This window comes from Athene noctua, chromosome 22 (assembly GCF_965140245.1).
Source record: "Athene noctua chromosome 22, bAthNoc1.hap1.1, whole genome shotgun sequence".
Classification (NCBI taxonomy): Eukaryota; Metazoa; Chordata; class Aves; order Strigiformes; family Strigidae; genus Athene; species Athene noctua.
This window is the reverse complement of record NC_134058.1, coordinates 7,023,322-7,046,444: the sequence shown is the minus strand read 5'-3', so window position 1 is coordinate 7,046,444 and position 23,123 is coordinate 7,023,322. Positions and strand designations below refer to the sequence as shown.

General features: G+C 47.9%; 2 protein-coding genes across 5 annotated transcripts; one reads left to right on the top strand and one right to left on the bottom strand.

The window, feature by feature from the left end:
- The first annotated feature begins 1,542 nt into the window (after nt 1-1,542).
- On the top strand, nt 1,543-5,731 carry UBXN10 (UBX domain protein 10). 2 transcript variants are annotated; one of them, XM_074924808.1, is made up of 2 exons: nt 1,543-1,598; nt 3,383-5,731. In XM_074924808.1, the coding sequence occupies exon 2, from the start codon at nt 3,398-3,400 to the stop codon at nt 4,274-4,276; it is 879 nt and encodes a 292-aa protein (XP_074780909.1). In that variant the 5' UTR covers nt 1,543-1,598; nt 3,383-3,397; the 3' UTR covers nt 4,277-5,731. The 2 variants fall into 2 exon arrangements, with proteins under 2 accessions (XP_074780909.1, XP_074780910.1); XM_074924809.1 differs by lacking the exon at nt 1,543-1,598 and adding an exon at nt 2,461-2,543.
- Nucleotides 5,732-8,549: 2,818 nt separating this feature from the next.
- Nucleotides 8,550-19,383, bottom strand: LOC141969157 (ATP-dependent RNA helicase DDX19B). 3 transcript variants are annotated; one of them, XM_074924642.1, is made up of 12 exons: nt 19,240-19,383; nt 18,210-18,258; nt 17,703-17,756; nt 16,674-16,809; nt 14,296-14,388; nt 13,518-13,620; nt 12,597-12,711; nt 12,257-12,434; nt 11,577-11,814; nt 10,345-10,507; nt 9,379-9,570; nt 8,550-8,959 (listed from the first exon to the last, which is right to left on the bottom strand). In XM_074924642.1, exons 1-12 carry the CDS (start codon nt 19,294-19,296, stop codon nt 8,898-8,900), a joined length of 1,440 nt encoding a protein of 479 aa, XP_074780743.1. In that variant the 5' UTR covers nt 19,297-19,383; the 3' UTR covers nt 8,550-8,897. The 3 variants fall into 3 exon arrangements, with proteins under 3 accessions (XP_074780743.1, XP_074780744.1, XP_074780745.1); XM_074924643.1 differs by lacking the exon at nt 14,296-14,388; XM_074924644.1 differs by lacking the exons at nt 17,703-17,756; nt 18,210-18,258; nt 19,240-19,383 and adding an exon at nt 17,373-17,653.
- Nucleotides 19,384-23,123: the final 3,740 nt, after the last annotated feature.

The window sequence follows — 23,123 nt, the reverse complement described above, 5'->3', positions numbered from 1 at the left end:
AGACCAGAGGGCTGGGGTCATTCAGATTGGTGGCTTTAACCAAATCTCCTAATTTTAAGCCCTCCCTCTCTGCAGAGTATCTCAGGAGAGCAAGCCCATGAAGCTAAACCCTCTCTTCAATCGAGCCACAAACCCAAGGGCTTAAAAACTAGCTGTGGAAGATTATTCCACTGGAAGTAGGAAACTTCAGCCTTCCCATGGGGCAAGTGAAGAGGGGTATCAACCCCCACATCTGTTTGTTCAGAGCCTTATTGAAATGTAAATACACCCAGTGCTTTGATCTGCAAAGCCTGTGTCTTCGGTGTGATATTGCTGAACATCCTGTGGATGGGATAAGCTGATATGTGACTATTTTCTTACCTTTTTAGTGCGTGGGTATGCCTTGATCTTCCCCACCCACAGTGTAGATAAGTTATCTTAGTTATTTATTGCTTGCTGCCTTTGGTGGGCATCTGTTAGTGGGAGAAGCATCTGGTTAACTAGAATCGGGTTTAAAAAGAGATTAACGGGAAGAGATGGAAATGTCAGCATTACTTGGTGTGTTCCCACAACGAAAACTGACTCAGGGATCATTTATAGCCCGGGGAATCAGGACTCCTCTCTTTCAGCGCACACCAGCATGTCAAGCTTGCAGGCTTCAGCTCTCCCAGCACAAAGAAACCTTAAAATGTCCCCCAAAGAAATTGTTTTATGTCCCCAGATGACCTTGTGCGTAAAGTGTAATTTTTTAAAGGCGTTCTCATCAAAACCAATGAGTTTGGGGTTTATTTGTCTGGTTTTATTCAGCAATCGCTCGTGTAATGCTGTTCGATCACACCACTGTAAACCTCACGTCATGGTGGGGTGTTAAAACCTAGTCCTGTTGTTCCCACCCTGCTGCCTTTGCTTAGGAGAAGGTGTAACACTGTATTTTTAAACTTTCAGGGTTAAAAACCCAAAAAGGCTCTTAGTATTCAAGCAGGGTGACAAGGTTTTGCTCTGGGTGGGATGGTGGAAATGAGAGCTCCTGCGGGAGGGATGGGGACAACCTCGGTATCACACTGTTTGGGAGGGGACCCTGCTGCCACCCCCTGTCTCCCTTGTGCCCGTCAGGACGAAGCCTCTGGCCCCGCATGAGGTGGCGGGGTTGCCCCGGTGCCACCATCAAGGCCCGACATCTCCCTGTCCCAGCGCAGAGCCCACATGGCGGCCCAGGGATGTCCCTCCCGCCGGCACCAGCGTGTCGCTGCCGTCCCCGGCCCAGGCGTGTCCCCCACACCGGGGATCCCCAGGCCTGGTTCCATCCCTCAGACCCACACCCAGCCTCAGGACCATCCCCGCCGCGCCGGGGCAGCCAGGCCGGGTAGCCCACCGTGGGCCCGGCCTCACCGCGCTCTGGCAGCCCCGGGGCACGGAGCGAGGGCGCGGGGAGCGGGCTGAACCCCGGCCCTGACCGCCCTTCGGGCCGCGACATGGCGCCTGGAGGACCGCGACCGGCGCCACTCCGGTCGGCCAGTCTCTGTGGTTGCGGGGCGGGGCCTGTGGCGCGACCGGAAGTGGGGCGTCGCCGTGGCAACGCGGCTGTGTCTGCCGGCCGGCGCGGCGGCCTGAGGCGGCAGGTGAGGGGCGGCGGGGCCGGGAGTAGGGCCCGGGGCCGGGCGTAAGGCCCAGCGCAGGTCCCAGGGTCCGGTTGTAGGGCCCAAGGCTGGCTGAGGGGCCGCGGCCTGGCTCTGGGGCTGTGGAGTTGGGTTGTAGGGTCGAGGCCTGGCGCTGGGCTGCAGTGGGGCCTGGCTGTGGGGCCGGACTAGGCCTAGCTGAGGGGCTGGGGCCAGACTGTGGCACAATGTGCTGTAAGGTCGGGGGCTTGGGGTGCCTGCCCTCCCCGGGCCCTGGGGTCACCGTGTTTGGGGGCATCAGTGGGCACAGCCCTCCCTGCCTGTAGTTCCCAGACCCAAGCCCTCACCCAGGCACCCAAATCTAAAACGTGCCTTTTTAGGCGTTAGCCTTTTATTTAAAAGAGCTCCTCATGGTAAACCTCTACAGTATGCTGTTCTGAAGCAGTACAGACCCTCACTCTGGAGGGTCCTGCCATGGCTTCTGGCAGGTTGTTTGTTTTGGGGTTTTTATTCTTTGAATTGACAGTGTAACTGGTGGTACATGCTAAGTGCTCCCATGCGCTCCAGAGTTCCCCTTCAGAGGATGCCAAGCTACAGCTTGTTGCCCTAGAGTTTATTTGTTAGAGGCAGTACATGAAAGGCACACACCCCCCTCCTTCCCACAGGTTCCTAGGAAACTCCGATGCGTCACTTGGGCGCCATGTCTCTGTCTGTAGCTCTGCTCGAGGCTTCAGAGGGACAGATCTCTCTGTCTCCAAGCAGCTTTGTACTGGCACTGGTCAGGGTGTGCCCGTGTGCTGGGACTCTGCCTTGGCTTTGCTGAGTGTTGGTTGCTGAGCGTTTCCATTTTACTGCAGTGGAAGAGAAAACAAGCACTAACAACTCATCACTGGCAGAAGGTTGTGGAACAACCACAGTGGCTGTTCCTTCCTGTTTGTTTATTTTGGGGTGAGTCCAACTTTATCATTATTGGAGAATGCCATGCGATCAAAGTTGACTTTTTTTTTTTCCCCCCATGACAAATCCTGCTACACAAAGAGAAAACCTCTTCCTTTTCCTCCTACAAAAAGGAAGAGGAGGTGTGTGACCCTGTCACGCTTCTCCAAAATGTTGTGAGGTTGTGGTCTGGTTGTCTGGGATCTTGGCCTGTTTTGTGCTGGTAAAGCACAAGTGGACTGAGCACAGCTTAAGTTGGGGAACACACATCAGAACATGGTTTCGTCTTTAATGGGGTTAATAGCAATCTCTGTTAAGCAGCTTTTGGTCACAGCAGGAGTCAGAATGGGTTTCTCTGTATTGAATCAGATATACTCACTTTCAAAGGTCTTTTGACTTTTGACGATGAAAAGCAAGGTGCAGTCAGTCTTACCCAAAAGTCCACAATGGGAACTTAATCTGTCACTGCAGGAACAGCGAAAAGGCCAGATCTATTTTTTGAAGTTCACTCATCTCCCATTTTCACTGAGTTTCTAGCTTCAGGAAAAAAATGTTTCTGTTCTTTCCATCAAAAACTTTGAGTTGGGAAGGGTGCAACTTCCCAGTGCTCTGGGTCAACTTTAAACAATTCCTGACAAAGCCAGCACCTATAAATACACCTATCCCACCGTCTCTGACTCAGCTGTTACTGAACTGGAGGATTGCTGCCTGCCCACATGGTGGTACACCAGATTTATCGCTATTTTTATTAGCTGACACGCAGCACGAAAGTGGGAGCTCTAGGGAGATTAAGCAATCTAGAAGACTTCTGGCCAATTCCTGTAACTTTTCTCTCTCTACCCTGTCTGCAGGTGCCTTAAGAAGCAATGGCCACAGCGGCTCTTCTGAACTTAGCACCATCTCACCTCTCCTTCCCTTCCAGCACAGCAGCTGCTTTCTCGTGGACAAACGCTGTCGACATGCACGGCACCAGGCCAAAATCTGCCAAGGGACGCACGAGGCCAAGCTTCAGTTACTCTCAGAGCGTGGAAGCCTGTCCTTGCCAAGTGCCATCTTCTCTGCCACCAGCCACTCCTCACAGATTAGTGAACAGCCGGAGAGCATTGTCCACAAAACCAGCATTCCCATCCAGCCAGGTATCTCCTGAGGAAATCCCGGAGCTCCTGCAGCAAGTGCCTTTGAGGTCCTCCTCTTCCCTGAATAAGTACAGGGTGCTCCCCTCCATCGGGTGGAAAGGGGCAGGGAGCGGCGCCGTGGAAGCGGTGGCTGAACAGACAGACCGGCTGAAAGTGAGTGGGGGGCAGGAGGATGCTCCAAAAATCAAAACTCTTCCCAGAGAGCAAGGATCTGTCAGCGTGTTGTCAGAAAGTGGCATCCCTGATGAAGAGAGCCCACACGTGCAGTGTCCTGAGAAACTGGGAAGGAAAATGAGGCAAGAAAGCCCTTTGATGTCAACTTTAGGTTTGGAAGAGCCACCGAAAGAAGAGTCGTGCTTGCTGCTCGCTATTCGATCCCCCTCTGGTCAGAGATTTGAACATCATTTCAAGCCCACTGACAGTCTCCAGATGGTCCTTGCTGTGGCAGAACAGAAAATGTCAGCCAAATACAAATGCTGCTGCATTGAAACGATGGAGGTGCCCCGAAGGAGTTTCTCTGACCTTAGGAGGTCCCTCCAGGAATGTGGGATTCTCCACAAGTCCGTGCTGTGCATCCGATGGGAAGAGCAGCACGACGCAGATCTTTAGGCGCACGGAGATGCCGCCGTGGGTCGTTCTGCTGAGTGGGATGCATTACTTCTGAAAAAATGAGAGTCTGATCTTTCCTGGGCCTACTTCTTCATCTTGCCATCTTCCCAAAATTCCCCTGGAAGCCAACTTGTGTGTATGTGTTGAGATAGTATTTCAAGTCTATATACCTGCTACCTATATAGCATTTTTCCTCACATGTGCCATCACAAACTTCTTCCTGACCACCACCGATCCTTGGTCTTTTTGTTTTTTTGAAATTTCCCATGTTCTTCATTGAAGACTGAAGTCTCCGAGACCTCTCCCCTTGTCATTTTCTCTCTTTCAGGAAGGCACCACTTCCCCGAGTGGATCTGGATGCAGAGGCACCTATCTGGGAAGGTAAAGACAAAACTGCTTTACTCTGGAGGACCATCTTCAGTAGGTTATCATCATCCTAATCATCATCTCGAGTGACTGAAAAGGAGATCAAACCTGAAAACCATCTGGAAATAACAGCAATAACAGGTTAATAAGATAATTGTGAAGTATTAAATTGCAAGACCAATGGTAATATACTCAAGGGCTCAGCTCTTTCTGGATAACCTCAGTGCAGCTTTTGAGAGTGTGACTACATCGCCTTTTTAAGAATAAATACTTACTATTTTGGCTGTATTGGTGAGCAGCAGGATATTCTGCTTAGATTTCCTTCTCTCATTCAACTCATGAGATCCATAGGTAAGAATAGATGGATAGTTAAGATGGGATGTTACAAAACACCTTCACACTGAAATAAGTCCAAGAAAGAAAGTGCTGCTTTGAGAATTTTTAAATAAAAGTGTATTAATCGGATTTGACTGAGTTGGCACAGGCAGGAGGCCATGTTTTACTAAACCATCATTAAAAAAGGCCGGTAGGGTAACTTGGCAGGTTTTACATAAATACAGTGTGCTTGTGCTAAAAAAAAATCTAGGTTTCTAATGGAAATTTTTATGATTCAAAGGGAGTACTTCAATCTACTAAAAAAATAGACCACTTGCCACACAGATGGGCTAGTTTTAATATTCTGAGGTAAACCCAACTTTTTTTTAACCTGTGTAACTGCCAAACCAACAAAGAACAGTGGTAGAAAACTGCTCCTGGTGGTGACCAAGAGCGAGGCATCTCCTGCTGAAGCAAGTGTTCAGGGTCCAGTGGCTTTATGCAAATGGTACCTGATGGAATAGTGTTACCCACTACTGCAGGGGATGGTGATTGCTCGGTAGGAATCCCACTGTCCTCGGAGAGACCAGGATATCGAAACGTGGGTGCTTTGAATTAAACCTCAGTGGGGAGAAAGGTATTTCCCTGAGTTTTAGGCACAGGAACCATTTTGTGTGTTTCAGTCAGCTTGGGTGGTTAATTCCCCTCGGATTTGCTGTATACTATGTTACTTCTAAGTTGCAGAATGTTTTTATACTGTAGCAGTACAATCAATAAAACCTTTTAGGCTGAAACTTGAACTTAAAATGCTTTATGTGAACAGGAAGTTTAGCCATTGCATCTCCTCTGAAGTAAGAAATGCTGTTAATTTGATGGCAAATACCTCAGGGACTGTCCAAATCAGGCTCTGGACGGTGGGGTGCTGCCCACACCACCTTGCAGCTGCCTTCCCTGGTTTGTGTCGCCGTCCTGCATTAAACCCAAGATGGCAGCAAAGGAGGGAGGGCTCAGACCCCGGCCTGCCCGCTGCCACCAACCAGAGACATGGTGACCACCCCGCAGCTTTGAGAGCGTGTGGGGACTGATGCTTGAACCAAGAACAGAGAGTAAGGGCAGCTTGGATCACAGTGGAGAGCACTTCTCATGCTGGAGGACTTTCCTTAAGATAGAGAGTTTTTCCTCTAACAAACTCACCCAGGCCACAGCATCTCCAAAGATGTGCATTGTATTTATTTCCTTTTCTAAAAACCACATCAAGGCTTTATCTAGGGAAGCACAGGGCAGGGAAAATACTTCTTTTGCGCCCCAGCTCTCCTTCTCTTCCCCTCAAAAGTCTCATGGGGATGTAGGGGAGGTCTTAGCAGCAACTATGCACTAGCGGAGAACAGTATTTAGCTGACATTGTTTATTGTGCAGTATCATTTAACAAGCTTCCTGGTAGGAAGCTTTTAAGAATCACAGAGTCATCTAGGTAGGAAAAGCCCTTGAAGCTCCTCCAGCCCAACCATGAACCTCACCCCAACCATTCCCAACTCCCCCAGATCCCTCAGCGCTGGCTCAGCCCGACTCTTCAACCCCTCCAGGGATCCCGGGGACTCCCCCCTGCCCTGGGCAGCCCATTCCAACGCCCAACAGCCCCTTCTGCACAGAAATCCTTCCTCAGAGCCAGCCTGACCCTGCCCTGGGCAGCTTGAGGCCATTCCCTCGGGGCCTGGCGCTGGGGCCTTGGCTCCAGAGACTCATCCCCCCTCTCTGCACCCTCCTGGCAGGGGGTTGCAGAGGGCCAGGAGGTCTCCCCTCAGCCTCCTCTTCTCCAGACTGAACCCCCCCAGTTCCCCCAGCCGCTCCCCAGCAGACCTGTGCTCCAGACCCTGCCCCAGCTCCGTTGCCCTTCTCTGGCCACGCTCGAGTCATTCAATGGCCTTTTTGGGGTGAGGGGCTGCATTTCAGCATTAAATTTCAACATTAAATAAGGTGAAGTTTAGTCCATCACAGGATGCTTTGAGAAGGTCATAAATAGAAAACTCATCAGGACTCCTGGCTAGGAACATCCTTTCCTAAGGCTTTTAAACAACAACAAAATATTCAAGCAAGAAATCAGCAGAGGCATCATCGTTCAGTATGTGTTCTTTATTCCAATTAAAAGTACATTAGAAACAGCACACAGGACCAGCAGCAGCTTTCATGACAATTCAACCCAATACTCTGCTGTCATGAGGTCATTCAGCTGTACTAGTAAAGTAGGTGATTGAAACAAGTCTTCCACTCGACACGCAAGCACTCACTCACCTGCCACTTTAAATAGGTTTCCAACAGAATAAAAATAGATACACCCCAGAATACAAAAAGTTTAATTTTAACAGTTGTTTTTTTTTTTTTTCACTAAAGCCTTTATACAAATTGATAAAAGGGTGCACAATTTCCTAAAATTTTAGGTACATTTTAAATGAGCCTTTTTTTACTTGGTAAAAGGATCCATGTTCCTGTCTTTGAACAGAATATGATGGCCAAAATTGCAAAGAAAATCCCTAGTTAAATTTACAATTTATACATTTATTTTGAAGTGATTCCTGCACCGAGTAGCAGGCCGATGGCTGCTCACGCATGTCCCATTTTCCCCAAAAAGAGCTGTGCACCCTAAGTTCTAGTTCAGGAGCCTCCTTCTCCTGGAAACCGGGCTGGGGGAACAACCCACAGGCTTTCAGCTGTGCGCACGAGAATGGTCCCAACCGAAATAAAACCCGAGCACAGAAGTTGCAAATCCTTCCTGCTCTGGCAAGGATCACCCTGGGGCGAGGGACTGATGACCTGTTGCACTACGAGCACAATGAAAGTGGAGCGCTTCCCGTCTGCAATTTGGCTGAGCAATTTAACTCAAAACTCTGGTACTGAAACATACTGTAATATGTAAACTTGGTGTTCTAAAGGTTGGTTTTTTTGGTCAATACAAGCTATCATGATTTTTTCAAAATTTTACTCCTATTACTGATGGGTGAAGCCCAGCAGTTCTGTACATTTTTCATGTAGAGCTTCGCAGCAGCATCTTAGAACTGGCACCACCTGCCTAAAGGTGACCGACCCCCACCTCAACAGTGATTAGCATTTTATGGAGGTGAATTTATTCAAAAACATTGATTAGTACAGTTCCCTTCATACTGCCCCTCCCTCCCCAGCCTGCCCACCTACCCCTTGGCGAGGTGAAACGCTTCAGCTGACCTTCTAGAGTATGTATTTAAGCACTGTCACCACCGCACCGCTTTATGTAGAGTGGCCATTCTAACAAATCAAGGACAAATGAAAAGAAAATACTGCCCAGCAAAAGCAACACAGCACCTGTGTTTGCGAGTATGAGCTACTGGAGACATCCTTAAGACAATTTACGTAAGGAAAAGCAGAGCAAATCCATCAGGAAGCCAGAAATGAGTCTTAAAGAGCTCAGGGGAGCGCCAAAGAGAATGACATCCTATTTTGTACAAGTTGAGTTTTTAGCCAAAAACCAGCTGCCTTATTTGTTCTTTTTTTTTTTTTTTTTCCATTCTATATTTGACTGTTGAATTTTAAATGATTAGGTTAATGCTGAGCTTTACTGCAATTAAAGGCAATAAAGCTTCTTTTTTTTTTTTTTTCCTAAATTTCTTTTAGATAATTACATATTGCCCATTTTTTGGCAAGTATATTCCATAGAATTCAAAAAAAATCTTCCCGTTTTAAGGCTAAACTAAGAAATGTTAAAAGCTTCTGTAAACATTTCCTCTTCCTCTCCATAGTTGCACAATTTGAAGTCCAACTGCAATTTTTAAAATGAGGTAATTTTTGTGTACTCATATCTTTAAGAGTCCTTTTTCGGGACTAGCTGAGAGGCGTGCCAATCTGAACGCTGATCCAATTGTAGTGGGAGAGCTTCCACAGCAGGGTACACACCAGTTCCAGCAGCTGTACTTCAGTTAGTTATCTTCTCAATTTCATCCAAGTCGTCAGTATCCAATTTGTTTATCTTTTTGTCTGGCAAAGATGAGAAATAAGTCAGATTTTGTAACACAGAGCAGACAAGGGAAATCTGCTTTCTTTAGCTGGTCTTGAGGAGTTCAGGTTTATCCATGAAACAGTCAGGTTTTAAAACTACAACATAAAAGCTTTTTTCTTTTCATAAAAGGCCCATCTGGGTACACGAATGTTACCCACCTCTGGAACATCCATTTTAAGGACTATCCAGGTAGCCAGCAAACAAGACAGCTTGACTCATTTCTGCTCCTATCATACGTAGCAGTTCACAATCCTGAGACATTACACCAAACGCAGCTGATGGGCTCTTCTGCGGCCAGTTTAAGGCTCAATAAATACCTGCTCAGTATACAGCTAGTCAAAATTCTGTGGAAATAACATCTGATTTTAGAGAAAGAAGAAAGTCTGAGGGTACGTACTGAAATGTTCCTGGATTCTGTTGAGAATATTCATGCTGTGCTTGCTGTCCACCATGTTAATAGCCAGTCCTCGCTTGCCAAAGCGACCTGTACGTCCAATCCGGTGCAGGTAAGTCTCATTATCTGGATTTCCGTCTTTATCCACAGGAAGGTCAAAATTGATAACGACAGAGACCTGCTCTACATCAATCCCTGATAAAAAGAAAGCATCAGATCACACAACTACATTTTAGAGCAGGAACAGCCTCCTCTGGCCTGACCTGCGTGTGGTTTGGTCACCAGGTTACCCAAGAGCAGAGTTTCCAGCAGCTTTCAGAGAGCTGCAGCGTGGCTGCCTCTGCACTGAAGAGCTAAAAGCCAGGCTCAAACTTTGAAATGGATCTTTTCCACAAGGGGTACTTTGAAATAAAAACTCTCTAGCTGTTACACCAGAGAATCCCACTGAAATGGCCAATGGAAAAGCAGTCAGAGATGTTTTAACCAGCCCTTACATAGTCTGGAAACACTCTCTTCCTCTACAAAGCTGTAAAGGCCCCCGTTTTTTTTTGTTTTTTTTTTTCTCCAAGTACTATGTTGTGTTAACTGTTCTAGGATGTCAAATTGCAACACAAATTCCTCCTGGAGTTGACTCTTTTTCAGATCTCCGTATTTCGGAACATGTTTATTTTAAACCACTGAGGGTCTGCAGTACAAGCCAGGCTCTGTGCCAGAAGCATAAGGTTCTCACAAGATGGACTTTTCCATCTCAAGCTGCAGGAAGCCTACAAGGAGTTCTGTGTTTGCCCACAGGCATCTTTATATGCACAGACACAGCAGCCCAGAAGTCCAGGAATTATTTTAAGGACCCTAATTTGTCCAGGCTGGAACACTTGAGGTGGCCAATTCTTTCTGCAAGCTGGCCAGCAGTATGTTATCTTAGGAACTGCTGCTTCTGCCCCTCCCCGGCCCAGGTCTGCCATCTCCTACCTCTGGCACAGACGTTTGTGGTCACCAGCACCTTTTCTTTGCCCTCTCGGAAACGCTCTATCACGGCAGCTCTCTGTTCCACCATCATTTCCCCGCTGAGCAATGCCACCTGATGGCCTTCCTTGGAGAGCTCCGCCGCCAGCCAGCCGGCCGTCTTCCGAGTCTGAAACACAGAGCGAGGCCTGGCTTTGGGAGGAAGTTTTATTGCTGTAAAGTGGGAACAAACCTCTCTGAGGTGGACTGGAAGTTCAGTGGCCGCTCAGTTTTTATATCTCAAAAGGAAACAGCTCCTAAGTGCTGTGCCCACCCCCACTCCACTACAACTTGTGCTCCCAGTTCTAATATCAGAGCTCATCTCCTGCGGTTCCACCACAGGAACCCTTCTTTAAGAAAAAGTACCTTTTCTTTGTGCTCTGCTCCTCAGCTTTCACTCCATGAGGGATTACGTATGTACGCTAAAAACTTGCAAGCAGTGTCAAGTAAACAAGACTACTCAGCTTGGAAAATGTCAGGGTTTGAGCTGAATGTAGCTGTGAAATCCAACAGAGGCTCTACGCACTCTTGGATTAAACAGTTTCCAATTATGATGGTTGAGCTCCGATTATGTCTGATATTATTATATCTCGAGACAGCCTAAAAGCAGACTGCTGCTGCAGCAGGCTCCAAATACAGGCTTTATCCTGTCTGAGCTAGCTTTACGTGGCTGTTCTGGTACTGTCAGCACTGTTTTTTTCCTAAGAGTTATTATGATGGCTTCCAGAGGGAAAAAAAAAAGTCTCAGTATGATTCACAGGGAGACCTCAGAGGTATATCACCAATTATCAGGTAATTACCAGGGAAATGGAGTCCTGGGAAAAGCTATGCACTGGCTGCAGAACTACAAGACTTCCCCATCCCTCATCCTGTTCTAGTTTTATCCATTTTCCAAGCTCAGCATTTTGGTTTTTTTCAGTAGTTCTGAGTAGCACTTTGTTTTGGAAAACTGCATTACTTTTATCTTTGCTTCAGAGGGCTTCAAGAATAAAAATGGCTTGGATGGACAAACCCAGACAAACCAACCAGCCAGTGCCATCATGGCTCTCAAGATTTCCCTCAAAGAAGGAGCCAGAAAAGCCAAAGAAAAGGGCAATTCATGTTCTCAGTTTCTTTCTGAAAAGCATGCCTGGCTGGGTTTTTAGCAATAGCAGACGCTAAGGGGGTTGCTGGGACTAACGCTCCCCAAAAGGACTCACATGGCAGAAGATCATGGCCTGGGCAATGGTGATAGCACCGTAGATATTACAGAGAGCCTGGAACTTCTCATCTCTGTTATTGCACAGAACGTAATATTGCTTAATAGTGTCCAGCGTCTCCTCCTCTCGCTTCAGTTTGATAATGTTTGGGTCAGGAACAACTTTTTGAGCAAACTTCCACACAGAATCCTCAAAAGTGGCTGAAAACAGAAGCATCTGGCAGTCCCTGGGGAGCATTCTGTAAGAGAGAACAAAATGGGCAGGGTTCCCACGCAATACTGTCACCCCTCTGATCTCCTGACGGCATTAATGCTATGGGCAAAGCAGAACAATAATCTCAAAACCAGTTATTTCAGTGGCTGGAAGGACTAATGCTAATCTTACCAACACCTGATCGCTCCCTCATGGACCAGTGGCATCCAGACTTGCATTCTTAAAAATGAATAAACCCTGCTCCAGGGACAGGCTTTTTATTCTGTAAGAAAATGAAACTGCTTGTCATCCCCTGACATTCTGCCTCAATTAACCATCTGGATTAGAGCTAAATATATCGTTTTAATCTTGTTTCTTTATTGGTGAAGACACCAGTCAAGAATCTAGCCCTGCTGTCCCTGCATTACAAAACAGCAATAATCAAAAGAAACAAAAATCACCTCAGGCAATGTACACCGAGTTCTTACCTCTGAATGCGGATGCTCTGGTCCTGATGGCCCTGGGTTGCTATCATCACGTCAGCCTCATCCAAGACGAACACTTTGATTTTCTTGGGATCTATGAACTTCAGTTTGGAACACCAGTCCAGTACAGTGCCGGGCGTGCCGATTACAATCTGCTCGGAGATCTTCTGACCCCTCTCCACTGCCGAGACAGAAAGGAAGGCCTCCATAAGATGGCTGTGCAGACAGTGAAACGCTCTGCCCCTCTCTGAACTAGCCTGTTTCACCATCTGACTGCTCTACTGTTTGTACCGCACATCACTTTCTCATTTACAGTCTGTTGGTAGCGTTTCACCTTACTCACATTTATTGCCTCGGACAGCATACGCAAGTTTCAGCTCCGGATAAAACTTTCCCATCTGTTCAATCACTTTTCCAGTTTGAAGTGCCAGCTCGTACGTTGGGGAAAGGCACAAACACTGGAGGGAGAAAAGGATAACGTGTTTGGGAGGACCAACGTCCTGGGCAACACTATCACACTTGCTTTTAAAAATCCTTAGTATGGAGGTTTTCCTGAAGATGAACACGGGAGCAGCTGAACGGTTTCTGAAAGCCCATCAGTTCTATATTCTGAAACTAGGGGAATGAGTTGACACGTTACAGTCACCTACCTACTGGCTTTCTGCGTTCAGTTCTGCTCCTCAGGCTTGAGAGTGCAGATACTCTGCTAGGGCACATATACGGACAGTAGTGACATGGAACCTAACACCTACAGTTAAACTAAGAGATAAGAACAGCATTTTTAACGGAAAGAATTCTAGCCTTGGTAACACTGCTCAACTATCTCATAAGGAAATTGGGTTAAAAAATCCCCTTTCTTGGCATTTCCACTCTATTGTCACAGATACCTTCTCTTCCATCCCAAATTCCACTTACTTAACCACCTTCAGCCTGCAATATTTCTGATTTAATTTATCCTAGAATGATATTTCCCCCCCCTCCCAATTTAACTCCTCACAGAACAATGGCAGCCTGAGTGATGCAAAGGAGGGAGAGAAAGGAACAAGTTGTGAACAAAATCCACATATTTTGTACTAAAGGCATTTTGAGAGGTCCCCAAATCACCCGCCCCTGCTAAGCACTTTACATAAACAGCATCACAGAGATCCATTCATCAAGCTATGAATTTACTATCAAAGGTCTCAAGAGAAGCCCAGCTTCTTCACTAGGTGGCACTGCATCACCACGAAATCCCCCAAAAACAGTCACATCCCAGAAAATTTACCTGTGGGTACTTGTTCCCAGGTTCAACACGACTGAGCATGGCCAGGACAAAGGCAGCTGTCTTGCCAGTACCGGACTGAGACTGTGCGATCAAGTTCTGTGGGCTGCAGAACATAGAGCAGACATGAGCCCAACCAGATGAGCCACCCAGACAACACATTCAGGGGGTTTAATAAGGAAAACGCAGCAAGTGGCATTTTAATACCTTTTAGATTTACCACTGCTCTGGCCTGGCGCCTAACTTGAACAGCTACGCTCCACAGGGCAGAAGTTAGTTTCTGTCCTCTATCAACTCTCTCTTTCAGCACCTCTTGATTATGAAGATTTGGAAGGAAAACTGTGATTATCTGTCAGTACTTTTCCATTTTACACATCTCCCCCTAGTGTCTTAACACTTCACATACTTCAGCTCAGGAGCACGGAGAGAAAAACCAGCCACACAGGCAACACAGCATCCCAACTACTCCCACCCACCCAGGATTTCTGAAGCTCTGTTCCACAGCAGCCTCATTATTTCTCCACTACACTGACTAGAAAAATCGTATGACCTCTGCTGAACGCCGTGGCGTGGCATGTTCAGTACCAGCACTAGGAAAAGGACAAACCCAGGACTGTTGTCACACAGTTCATGACCACAGAAACATTGTGGCATGGGAACCCTTTCACCACAGCCAGACAGCTTCCCCATCACCATCCTCCCCTCCAAAGCTCAGTAATAGTACAGTAAATCTTTCAAATCCTTCCTCTACTGGAAGGGAGCAGGAAGTGTGTGTACATACGGTTCAGCAAGCATCATGGGCAGGGCATTCTCTTGTATCTTAGATGGTCTGTTGAAGCCCATGGCATAAACTCCTTGCAGGAGCTGTGGTTTCCTGAAAACAGAGGAGTTTTTATACTGTGACCTATTAAAGTACATTTGGTTTTCATTTGTGTACAAAAAGGCGAGAAAAAGTCTTGCAACCAGACCCAGAGCTGCCCCTTTCTGTGCGCCCACTCTGATCGCACTGGTGCAATGACTACGATCAGTGCCGGGAAGCTACAAGTGAGCCCAGGAAGTCTGGAAAAGAAGCTTTGCAAAAGCCCCTCGATTTAGTAAGTCAGCCTGCACGCCTGCCTTTCACAGCGACTTGGAAACGCATGTGTCACAGCTCTAAGGCTAGCGCCGGGCTTCTTGTTCTAAAGCAGCTTTTCAGACAATCCCGGGAATCCCAGAACGGAGAGCATTAATCCTGTCCTTTAGGCCAATCCCTTTTCCTCAGCCTTGCCTAATCTCGGCACCAAAATTATCACTCCTTGAAGACTCAAACATGGGACAAAGCAACCTTAGTATGTGAGGAAGAGAATGAAGTATAACGTCATGAAATCACTGTAAGGACTTCAGCAAGTTGTGATTCTGTAAAATAAACTGACATCGTAACAGCAGATCCTGGCTGAGCGCACAGACCTGGTAAAGGACTGATAACCTTAGTTCACTGTGACTATACCTAATGATCTATGGTTATAACCCAGCCCTCAAACGCTCATCAGTTGCTTTTTCAAGGGAGCTTTCTAGCCTCAGCAGGCTCTTGTGTAGACAAGATGATCCAAGAACAACCTAAAACTCGGGTTATGGTGATAGCAAACTCTCAGCTGATGACCTCCAAGTGCTGCTGGAGTGCTGTTAGCAGTGCTCAGAAGTAAGGGCTTTCCTTTCAAAGCGGGTGACAGGCTTCCTGCCCACCATTTCCTGCTGTTAAGAACTTCCTATTCAGCACAACACGCTTTTAAAAAATCATACATTACTTTCAGAGGATGGTTGGAACAAAAGCTCTTTGAAAATGTAACCTTGTGCTGCTCAGAAGCAAGGACGTACAAAGCCCAACTCTGCAACAGTTGCCAAGGATACACCAACTCATAACAAAATGAAGACTCAATTAGTCTGGCTGCCCCCATCATTAAGTCACTTGGACTGTTTGGCTTTTGAAAGATGGGAATTAGTCTAACAGGCACTACAGGACCTCAGCTGTTTTTGTAGACGTTCAGCCACTAACATTAACAAAGTGAAACGACATCTTGACATTTCACAGTGAAAAGACTCATCAGCTCCGATTTCCCTGTGGAGCTTGCAAAAGAGCAACAAAACTGAGATCATCAGTATAACCAACAACAATTCCAATGGGACAGCCTCTTTTGCACATTAAAAGAAAAAAAAAAATCTGACATGCCTTAAGTACAGCCATTGCTGCTTGAAAGCTCCACTGGTAAAGGTATTCAACAGGAAGGGTCAGAAGACACTAACGCTAGTTGTGTCTCCAGTACATAAATCCAGTATCACTCGCAAAGAAAAGCTTTTCCCTTTGTACTACTCGCTGCTGCTGCTGGACCTTCACAAATAACCCTCCGAAAACAGGAACAGAAAATGATTGTGTTCGCCACTTCTGTCAATAAAACAAACCTCCTGTTTTCCAAACACTGCTGTGCTGCTGGAACTCCTGCTCAAGCCTCCCGCGTTCGCTGCGCAACCGCAATGCCTCCGACACCAAAATGTCCCACTCTGTGACTCCCATCACCCCGTGGAAGGACAGCCCTCCCTCCTCTGTCCACCTCAGCCAGCTTATCACCCACGAGCTCCACTGCGCCTCTGAAGACCAAAAAACCATACGTGAAAATTCAGACTAGTGTTACTAGAGCTGATTATAGAAAGCAGTGATACTCCAAACAGATCAGGAATTAAAATGAGCTTGTTGCAGATGGAAGCCTTCACAAGGCACCAAGATAAAATAATTCTCCTTGCACTTAAATAATACGATAAACGATACGCTAATTTATTAATGACAGATTTGCAGTAACTTGAAACAGTAAACCCATGCACTTTTAAGGGGTATCTCCTACGCAGCCAGGGAATCTATCGGGACACGAGGGGAGGTTGCAGCTATCTGACCAGTTCAAAACTCACATCTGCTCTTGCAGTTACACCAAAAATGAGTCAACGCTGCTCTCCCTGAGTTCAAGAACGAGGCTTCCTACAACCGAGTGCACCAGACAATACGCTGAAAAATACAGTCATAAGGGAGCTTGCTTAATATTTCTGTTCACAGGTTTTAACAGCTCAATGCAGAGAAGGCTCTGGCTCATCCCAGCTCACCCTTCCAGCAGCTCTGAACTGACAGGCACTTACAGTCGCAGCTCCTCAAAAGACTTCACGGAGTAGAGGGGTGATGTGGGATCCCTCTGCAGCACCTCCACTTGATTTGTTGTGTCAACCAGGTTACTGCGAATTAGCTTGTTCAGCAAGGACTGGGCAGCTCTGTCCTCTGTTGAAAAAAGCAGGCAGGAAAAAGAAATAAATCACAGCCTGTTTCAGGTGTCACTCCCACTGAAACACTGAATTACTGAGCCAGTTAAAAAGGACAAGATGCATCCAAATACCGAAATTCTCTATTACAGAGCAACGTCATAAAAGAGCCCAAACTTCCTGAATGAGACAACTATCTAGATATCCCAAGATTCACATTTAACATCCAGGAAGACAAACCAAAGCGAGCATCGTTTTAAGGGGGACCTTAACAGATACAGAACTCTGCTTATTTCAGACATTTTAACCAAGCATCTAACTAGAAGGCGAGATGGGGTTAAAAGCCTCTTAAAGCCTCACTATTACCTGACACTTGGGCAGACACCTTTTAGGGGTTTTTTTATCTTTTTAAGGAAAGTTTGAGGACAAATGGTACTCTGAAAGATTCCAGGGCTGAAATGCAGCAAGGGCTGAGGATAAGTGAGATCAAAACAGAAAGTTAAAACTGCTGCACTTTGGGGTTTTGTGAATAACTCTTGTTTTCTAAAGCCACCTTCTGAAAGATTTAGAGCCGATACCCACCTCTTAACAGCCATTTCATAAACGCAACATGTTGGTTGCTACTGCAATTCCAGCTCCAGGTTATCCAACTGCTCCTGTATCCAGTCCTGCCTTTGAGGATACTGCTATCCCCTTATTTCTCTCCACTCTAATCCAGGAGTCTCCCAAGTTATTACAGGACCCAATGGCTTTAAAAGTATTATGGAGGAAGGACATGTCTTACAATTAAGTCCTTGGGGCAGGATACAAGATCATCCATCCTGAGACATAAGGCAGACTTACTTTAAGTATATACAAAATTAATTTATTTTCAACATTCCTTGCCCAAGCTTATTTCAAGGCAGCACTTACCCTTCTCCTCATCCTCCGTCTTCTCTATGTTGTCATCAGCCTTGACAACAGCACCTAAATGAAAACAGATGGTTTTGGGGCAGATGTGAGCTCAGGCACTACCCACAGTGTTTTAAGTTTTGAATATTGTGGGAAAAGCTACAAACCAGCCCATTTTCTTGACAAGAGCCCTGCTGTATTGTCGCACAGAAGAAACCCAAGTTACAGCTTGCTCTGTGCTGCCAAATTGAAGTTTATCTGTGCTGCCAAATTGAAGTTTATCAACCATACCAACAGATTTTGCCTGCACAGCTCCTTGAATACAGTAAACCATGATTTTAAAAAGTTAGCCTAGCAGAAGAAGAGCATGAGCCAGATATTTAGTCTACATCGCTGTTTAATCTTAGCTTTATGTTTCCTTTTCTGGAATATCTTGACTAATCAGGAATTTACCTTGGCAACAGCGCTCCATACCCAACGGAAAAACATTACACCCTTTCTAAGGCCATTTGAGCAGCTGTAACTCACCATTGGCATCTGGTTTGGTTTTTTCCTCCTTCAGGTGTAAACTGCTCAACTACAAGTGAGGAAAAACACAAAATTAAGAGTCACTCAAAGGCTACCATACCTACCTTTTACTACTGGCCAGGAAAATCTGAGCTTTCATGGAGGCTTCCAGATTTACTGCTGGCTAGAACTGTTGCACAGGCCCCAGCAAAAACCCGTGCTCGGAGGTAAATGGGATGAAGTGAGTGAGATGAACTTGATTTCAACAAAAAATACAAATTTTTTCAAAGCTGTAACAACAACATGTAGAAGGAGTTTGTTTCCTGCCCCTGCATCTCCGCTCACCACAAACGGGAGAAAATTTACATTCCAGGATGGAAACTCAAGCCAAGCAGAGTCCTGGCTGACACAAGCTGTCCCAGACCGAGTCCCTCCCACCGAGGGGTTGTTTTGCCACCAAAAATGGGACAGGGAGAGGAACCCTGAGGGTCCTCCCACACATCCAGAAGCCGAGTTAATGCTCTCTATGCTAAAGCGCAGCGCTTGAGGGGCTCAGGAAAAGAAAAAAACTCAACGCCTCAAACAAATATAGATGCTGTCATAAAAATGAGAGAATGCTGACATAAAAAGGAGAGAAAAAGGGACGGGTTTGGCCCCTGGTACCCAGCTCTGAAGTGGTGGTGCTGCCAGGGCTGTGTTTGGGTGTAGGGTGGGGGCCTTGCTGACTTTTTGATACTCAAAAAAAGAAAAGGGGGAAAAAAAAATTTAAAAAAAGAAGAAAGGGGGTTTTTTGCTCCTAAAGGCAGACCCCAGGCCCAGGGACGCCCCGAAGCGGTGCCGCAGGCTGGGCCCCGCCGGGAAGGGGAAGGGCAGGGGCCTCCCAGCCCCTCTGATGCGCCAGAAAAGAAAACGGGGAGAAAAGGGTTTTCCGGCGCTCGCTGTTCGCTGCGAGGAGGCGGCGGCAGCGCAGCCGCGGGGACCCCGCGCCTCAGGGCCGGGCCGCCCCCCCCTCCCCGGGCCGCCGCTTCCCCCCCTCCCGCTCCCCGCTCACCGACTCGGCCGCCGCCTCCTGCTCGTCCACGGCCAGGGCCCAGGAGTCGGTGGCCATGTCCGGGCCGCGGGGCGCTGGCGCCGGGCTCGCCGTGAGCAGCCGCAATGGCGCCGGGCGCGGGAAGGGCGCCTGCGCCGCCCGCGGGCACCATGGGCCCCCCCGGCCCGCGGCCCGGCGGCAACCGCGGCCACGGCGGCGGCGTTCCGGGAGCGGCGCGTTCCGGCCCCTGCCTGGGGGGCGACAATAACGGGGGGACGGAGCGGGCTGGGGGGGCCCGCTGTCCCACCTCGGGCCGTGCTGGGGGGCAGCCTAGGTGTGGCGCCTGACTCCCGGCATAGTGTGGGGCTGGGGGTCAGGCTGTGCCTTGCACAATATGGGGCCCGGCCCCCCAGGTGGTGTGGGGTTGGGGGTTGCTCTGTACCTTATGTGATGTGGGGCACCGTGGCCCCCCACATGGTGGGCTGGGGGACAGGCTGTGCATTGCATGGTGTGGGGCTGTGCCTTGAACAATATGGAGCCTGGCCCCCCAGATGGTGTGGGGCTGGGGGTCAGGCTGTGCCTTTCATTATATGGGGCCCAGTCTCTTGCATAGTGTGGGGCTGGGGGTCGGGCTGTGCCTTGTGCGCTGTGGGGCTGGGGGTCGGGCTGTGCCTTGTGCGCTGTGTGGCTGGGGTTCAGGCTGTGACTTGTGCGCTGTGGGGCTCGGCCCCCTGCACGATGTGGGAGCAGGGCTTGGGTTTCCCGTGTCATGGCATCCCTTTGGGAGCTGAGGCTGAGGGAACCACGCAGAGGCTATGACGTTTGTGAGGGAACTGCCGCTCTTTCTGTCTCTGAAATAGAGATGTAGGTGAAAAACAAGGTTGTAGAATGAGTCACGGAGGTGTAGAATTGGCAGGAACATGGGAGAGTCATTTGTGTCCCGTCTCTCGCTGTAGGGCGGGAGCTGGCTTAGACCCGATATCAAACCTGTTCTTTAAAGTTCCTGGAATAAAGGTGAGAAAAAGGGAGAGTAGAAGGGAAAGAAGTGTGGGAAGAGCCTGTGGGATTTCCATGTTGGGCTGCCTGAACCTTGTGTGAAGGAGCAGACCATGAGGAGGGTCTTAATTTGTGTTTTTATTATATGCAGCAGGACTAGTAAAATAGCCAAGCCTGGAGGCACCAGCCAGAAGTTCCCAAGACGATGGTTACTTCCTTGTCTCAATATTCACCTGCCCTTTTGATGAAGACACAGGGCCACTTTGTTTGTACCCACAGCCTGAAACTTTCCATCTGAGCTGTTATTTCTTTCTGTGTACAAAAAATCTTGTCCACACCTCATGGAATTTTGCTGGTGTTGGTGGATTAGCCTGAGCAGGACCAGCCCCTTCACTATCCCTCTTCAAACACCCCTCTGTGATTTTATTTTTTTTTTCTTCCAGCTAAAACCTGTGATTATCAAGCACTGTCATCCGATGCTTTTCCCCCATCCATCTAATTCTGTTTCCTCTAGAGCCCTGTGTCCCTCTGTACATTGGGATCCCCCCCCAGCCGCACGCGTGAACTTTGGGGTCTGGCAGTTTTATTTGTAGAGGTGACATCATGGCTTTTTTCCATGGCAACTCATTGCAGTGCCCAGGAGGATGCTGAACGCAGAAGCTGAACGCGAGGAGATTTTCAATGGGAGCAGAGCAGGCAGCTGAAAGCAAGCCTGAGACATTAACTAATTAATTTGGGTAAAAATAAAAAGGAATGTGGGAAGTTCCAGAGGCCGATGGGCACTTCAGCTGCAGAAAGAAAGAGATGCTCGTGCTTCCCAGTGTAATGTTTTCTTGCGGAGACACACACCTCCAGTAAAGAGATGTAATTGGGATTAGCCCCATTTTAGAGATGGGAAAATCGAGGCTTAGGAAATGAGAACTGCCCGTGGTTGGGCAGTGTTAGCTGGAGGCAGATCTTTCTAAGCCCTCCTTTCTAATCCTCTACCTTAGCTGCAATAATTTATTGGGATTTTGAAGGCTCTGGGGAGTGTCAGTGAGGTGGGATCGTGCTGGCAGTTGCGTGTTTCTGTGCTGTGTCCTCTACCTGAAGACTTTTCTCCATCAGCCTCTGGGCAGGGCTGGGTTCCCAGCGTGGGTGCTCAGCCACCTGTGCAGGGCCTTTGATTTTTCTGGGGAGTCCTCTGTCATATAATTAAATATTCTTTTAACCATGAAATAAATATTCAGATTAACATTAAATAAATCCTTAATTCCCCTCACCAGCAGCCGTTGGCTGTGCTAGAAGCAGAGATCTCGGGAGGGCAGGCGTTGCACCGTGGAATTGCATTGGAATTAACTGTGGTCCTTGCCCACCAAACAGGTCGGAGGCTCCTTGTCAGTGTGTGTACCTGCTCAGGGGAGGAGGCAGTCCCTGCTTAGCCCTGTGTTATCCCTTTTTATCATCACCATCTACCAACAAGATGATTTTTTTTTTTTTCCAGACCATTTCAGGATGAGGAAAACTGTATTTACATACAGAGCAGCACATGGAGATAATGAGAAGTGCTTATTGCTTTCCATCTAGCAGGAGATTTGGTTTAGGGTTGGTTTTTTTTCCTGTTGGTTTTGTTTTTGTTTTTTCTTATTTTGTCTTGCCCAAACCTCCCAGCCCAGTGACACAGGCTGTGTTTGGAGCATGCAGACACTACAGAGCTGCGCTCACATGCTCGTGTAACGCTGAAGCATGAGTGAGCTGAATAATGAGCGGTCAGCAGCCGGGAAAACCTGCCTGTGCGTGGCCACTGGTTGCCCTTGAGCTGGTCCCGTAACTCACCTGGGCTGTCCCAGGCCTGAAACAGAATTGGAAATACTCCTCTGTGGTGCCTTGATGTCTGGAGGTGCTGCCTACCACTGGCTGTTACCTGACTCTGGGGGGGGAAGCCACAATCTCAGAGATGGGACTTCTGGTGAGCTCAATTTCTATTTTTAGCTCATCCTCCCCCAAATTTCATCTCATTTACGCCCCTGCTGCAACCCATCTGATTTCTCAGCTGCTGCTCCATGGGAGGAGGTGACTCTTACCAACAGTGGCACTTCCTAGGCATGGCCAACCTGGAGAGGATTTTAGACTGGCTCTGAGGAAGGATTTCTGTGCAGAAGGGGCTGTTGGGCGTTGGAATGGGCTGCCCAGGGCAGGGGGGAGTCCCCGGGATCCCTGGAGGGGTTGAAGAGTCGGGCTGAGCCAGCGCTGAGGGATCTGGGGCAGTTGGGAACGGTCAGGGTGAGGTTCATGGTTGGACTGGAGGAGCTTCAAGGGCTTTTCCAACCCAGATGATCCTGTGAAGATGAGGAGGAACAAATGCTGGTTGAAGGCCCCTGTGAGCTCTTTTGAACCTCACATTGATACCCTCGGCGGTGCAGCCTCACTTTGGCGCTAAACATTGTCTCCTCCTAAAACAACTCTGTTTCTGTTCTCTCAAGGTCTCGCATCTGCCTCAGTCTCCATGTCAGATCCTGCTCTGTTTTATGAATAAATATGCCACAGCTACCAGATTTGTTGGTATGAATCCCAGGATTTCTCCTGACATATGTTATTTTCTTCGTAGGAGCCAAAAGCCATAGTAAGCAAACATTTTAACAGGCGCTGGAAACATGGGATGCAGGCTTCTCCGTGGCTGACTTATTTGTCTAGTAAGAACCATAAATTCTCAAGCTTCAGGGCTTAAGTCAGCCTCTGGGAGTTGGGCTTAGGGAAAAAGCTCTCAACTAGGTGTTTGCTTGCAGAGTTTCTTGTTGTTTCCCTTAAAGCACATCCTTCTCGGCAAAGACAAGATGGTTTATTAGGGACACTAGTTTATTAGGGTCACCCCAGTCTTCCTACGATACGGACTTATGCTTAGAGATGAGGGAGAGGAAGAAAATGCTCTG

Bases quoted from the DNA above. Each gene is read 5' to 3' on its own strand.
- UBXN10 (XM_074924808.1), top strand. From the start codon at position 3,398: ATGGCCACAGCGGCTCTTCTGAACTTAGCACCATCTCACCTCTCCTTC.
- LOC141969157 (XM_074924642.1), bottom strand. From the start codon at position 19,296: ATGGCCACCGACTCCTGGGCCCTGGCCGTGGACGAGCAGGAGGCGGCG. The intron at 13,621-14,295 runs GTATGTACACAC...TATGTTCTGCAG, and splicing joins CCCATGATGCTTGCTGAACC to CCCACAGAACTTGATCGCAC. The intron at 9,571-10,344 runs GTAGGAGATGGC...TCTTTTTATCAG, and splicing joins CACAAACGTCTGTGCCAGAG to GGATTGATGTAGAGCAGGTC.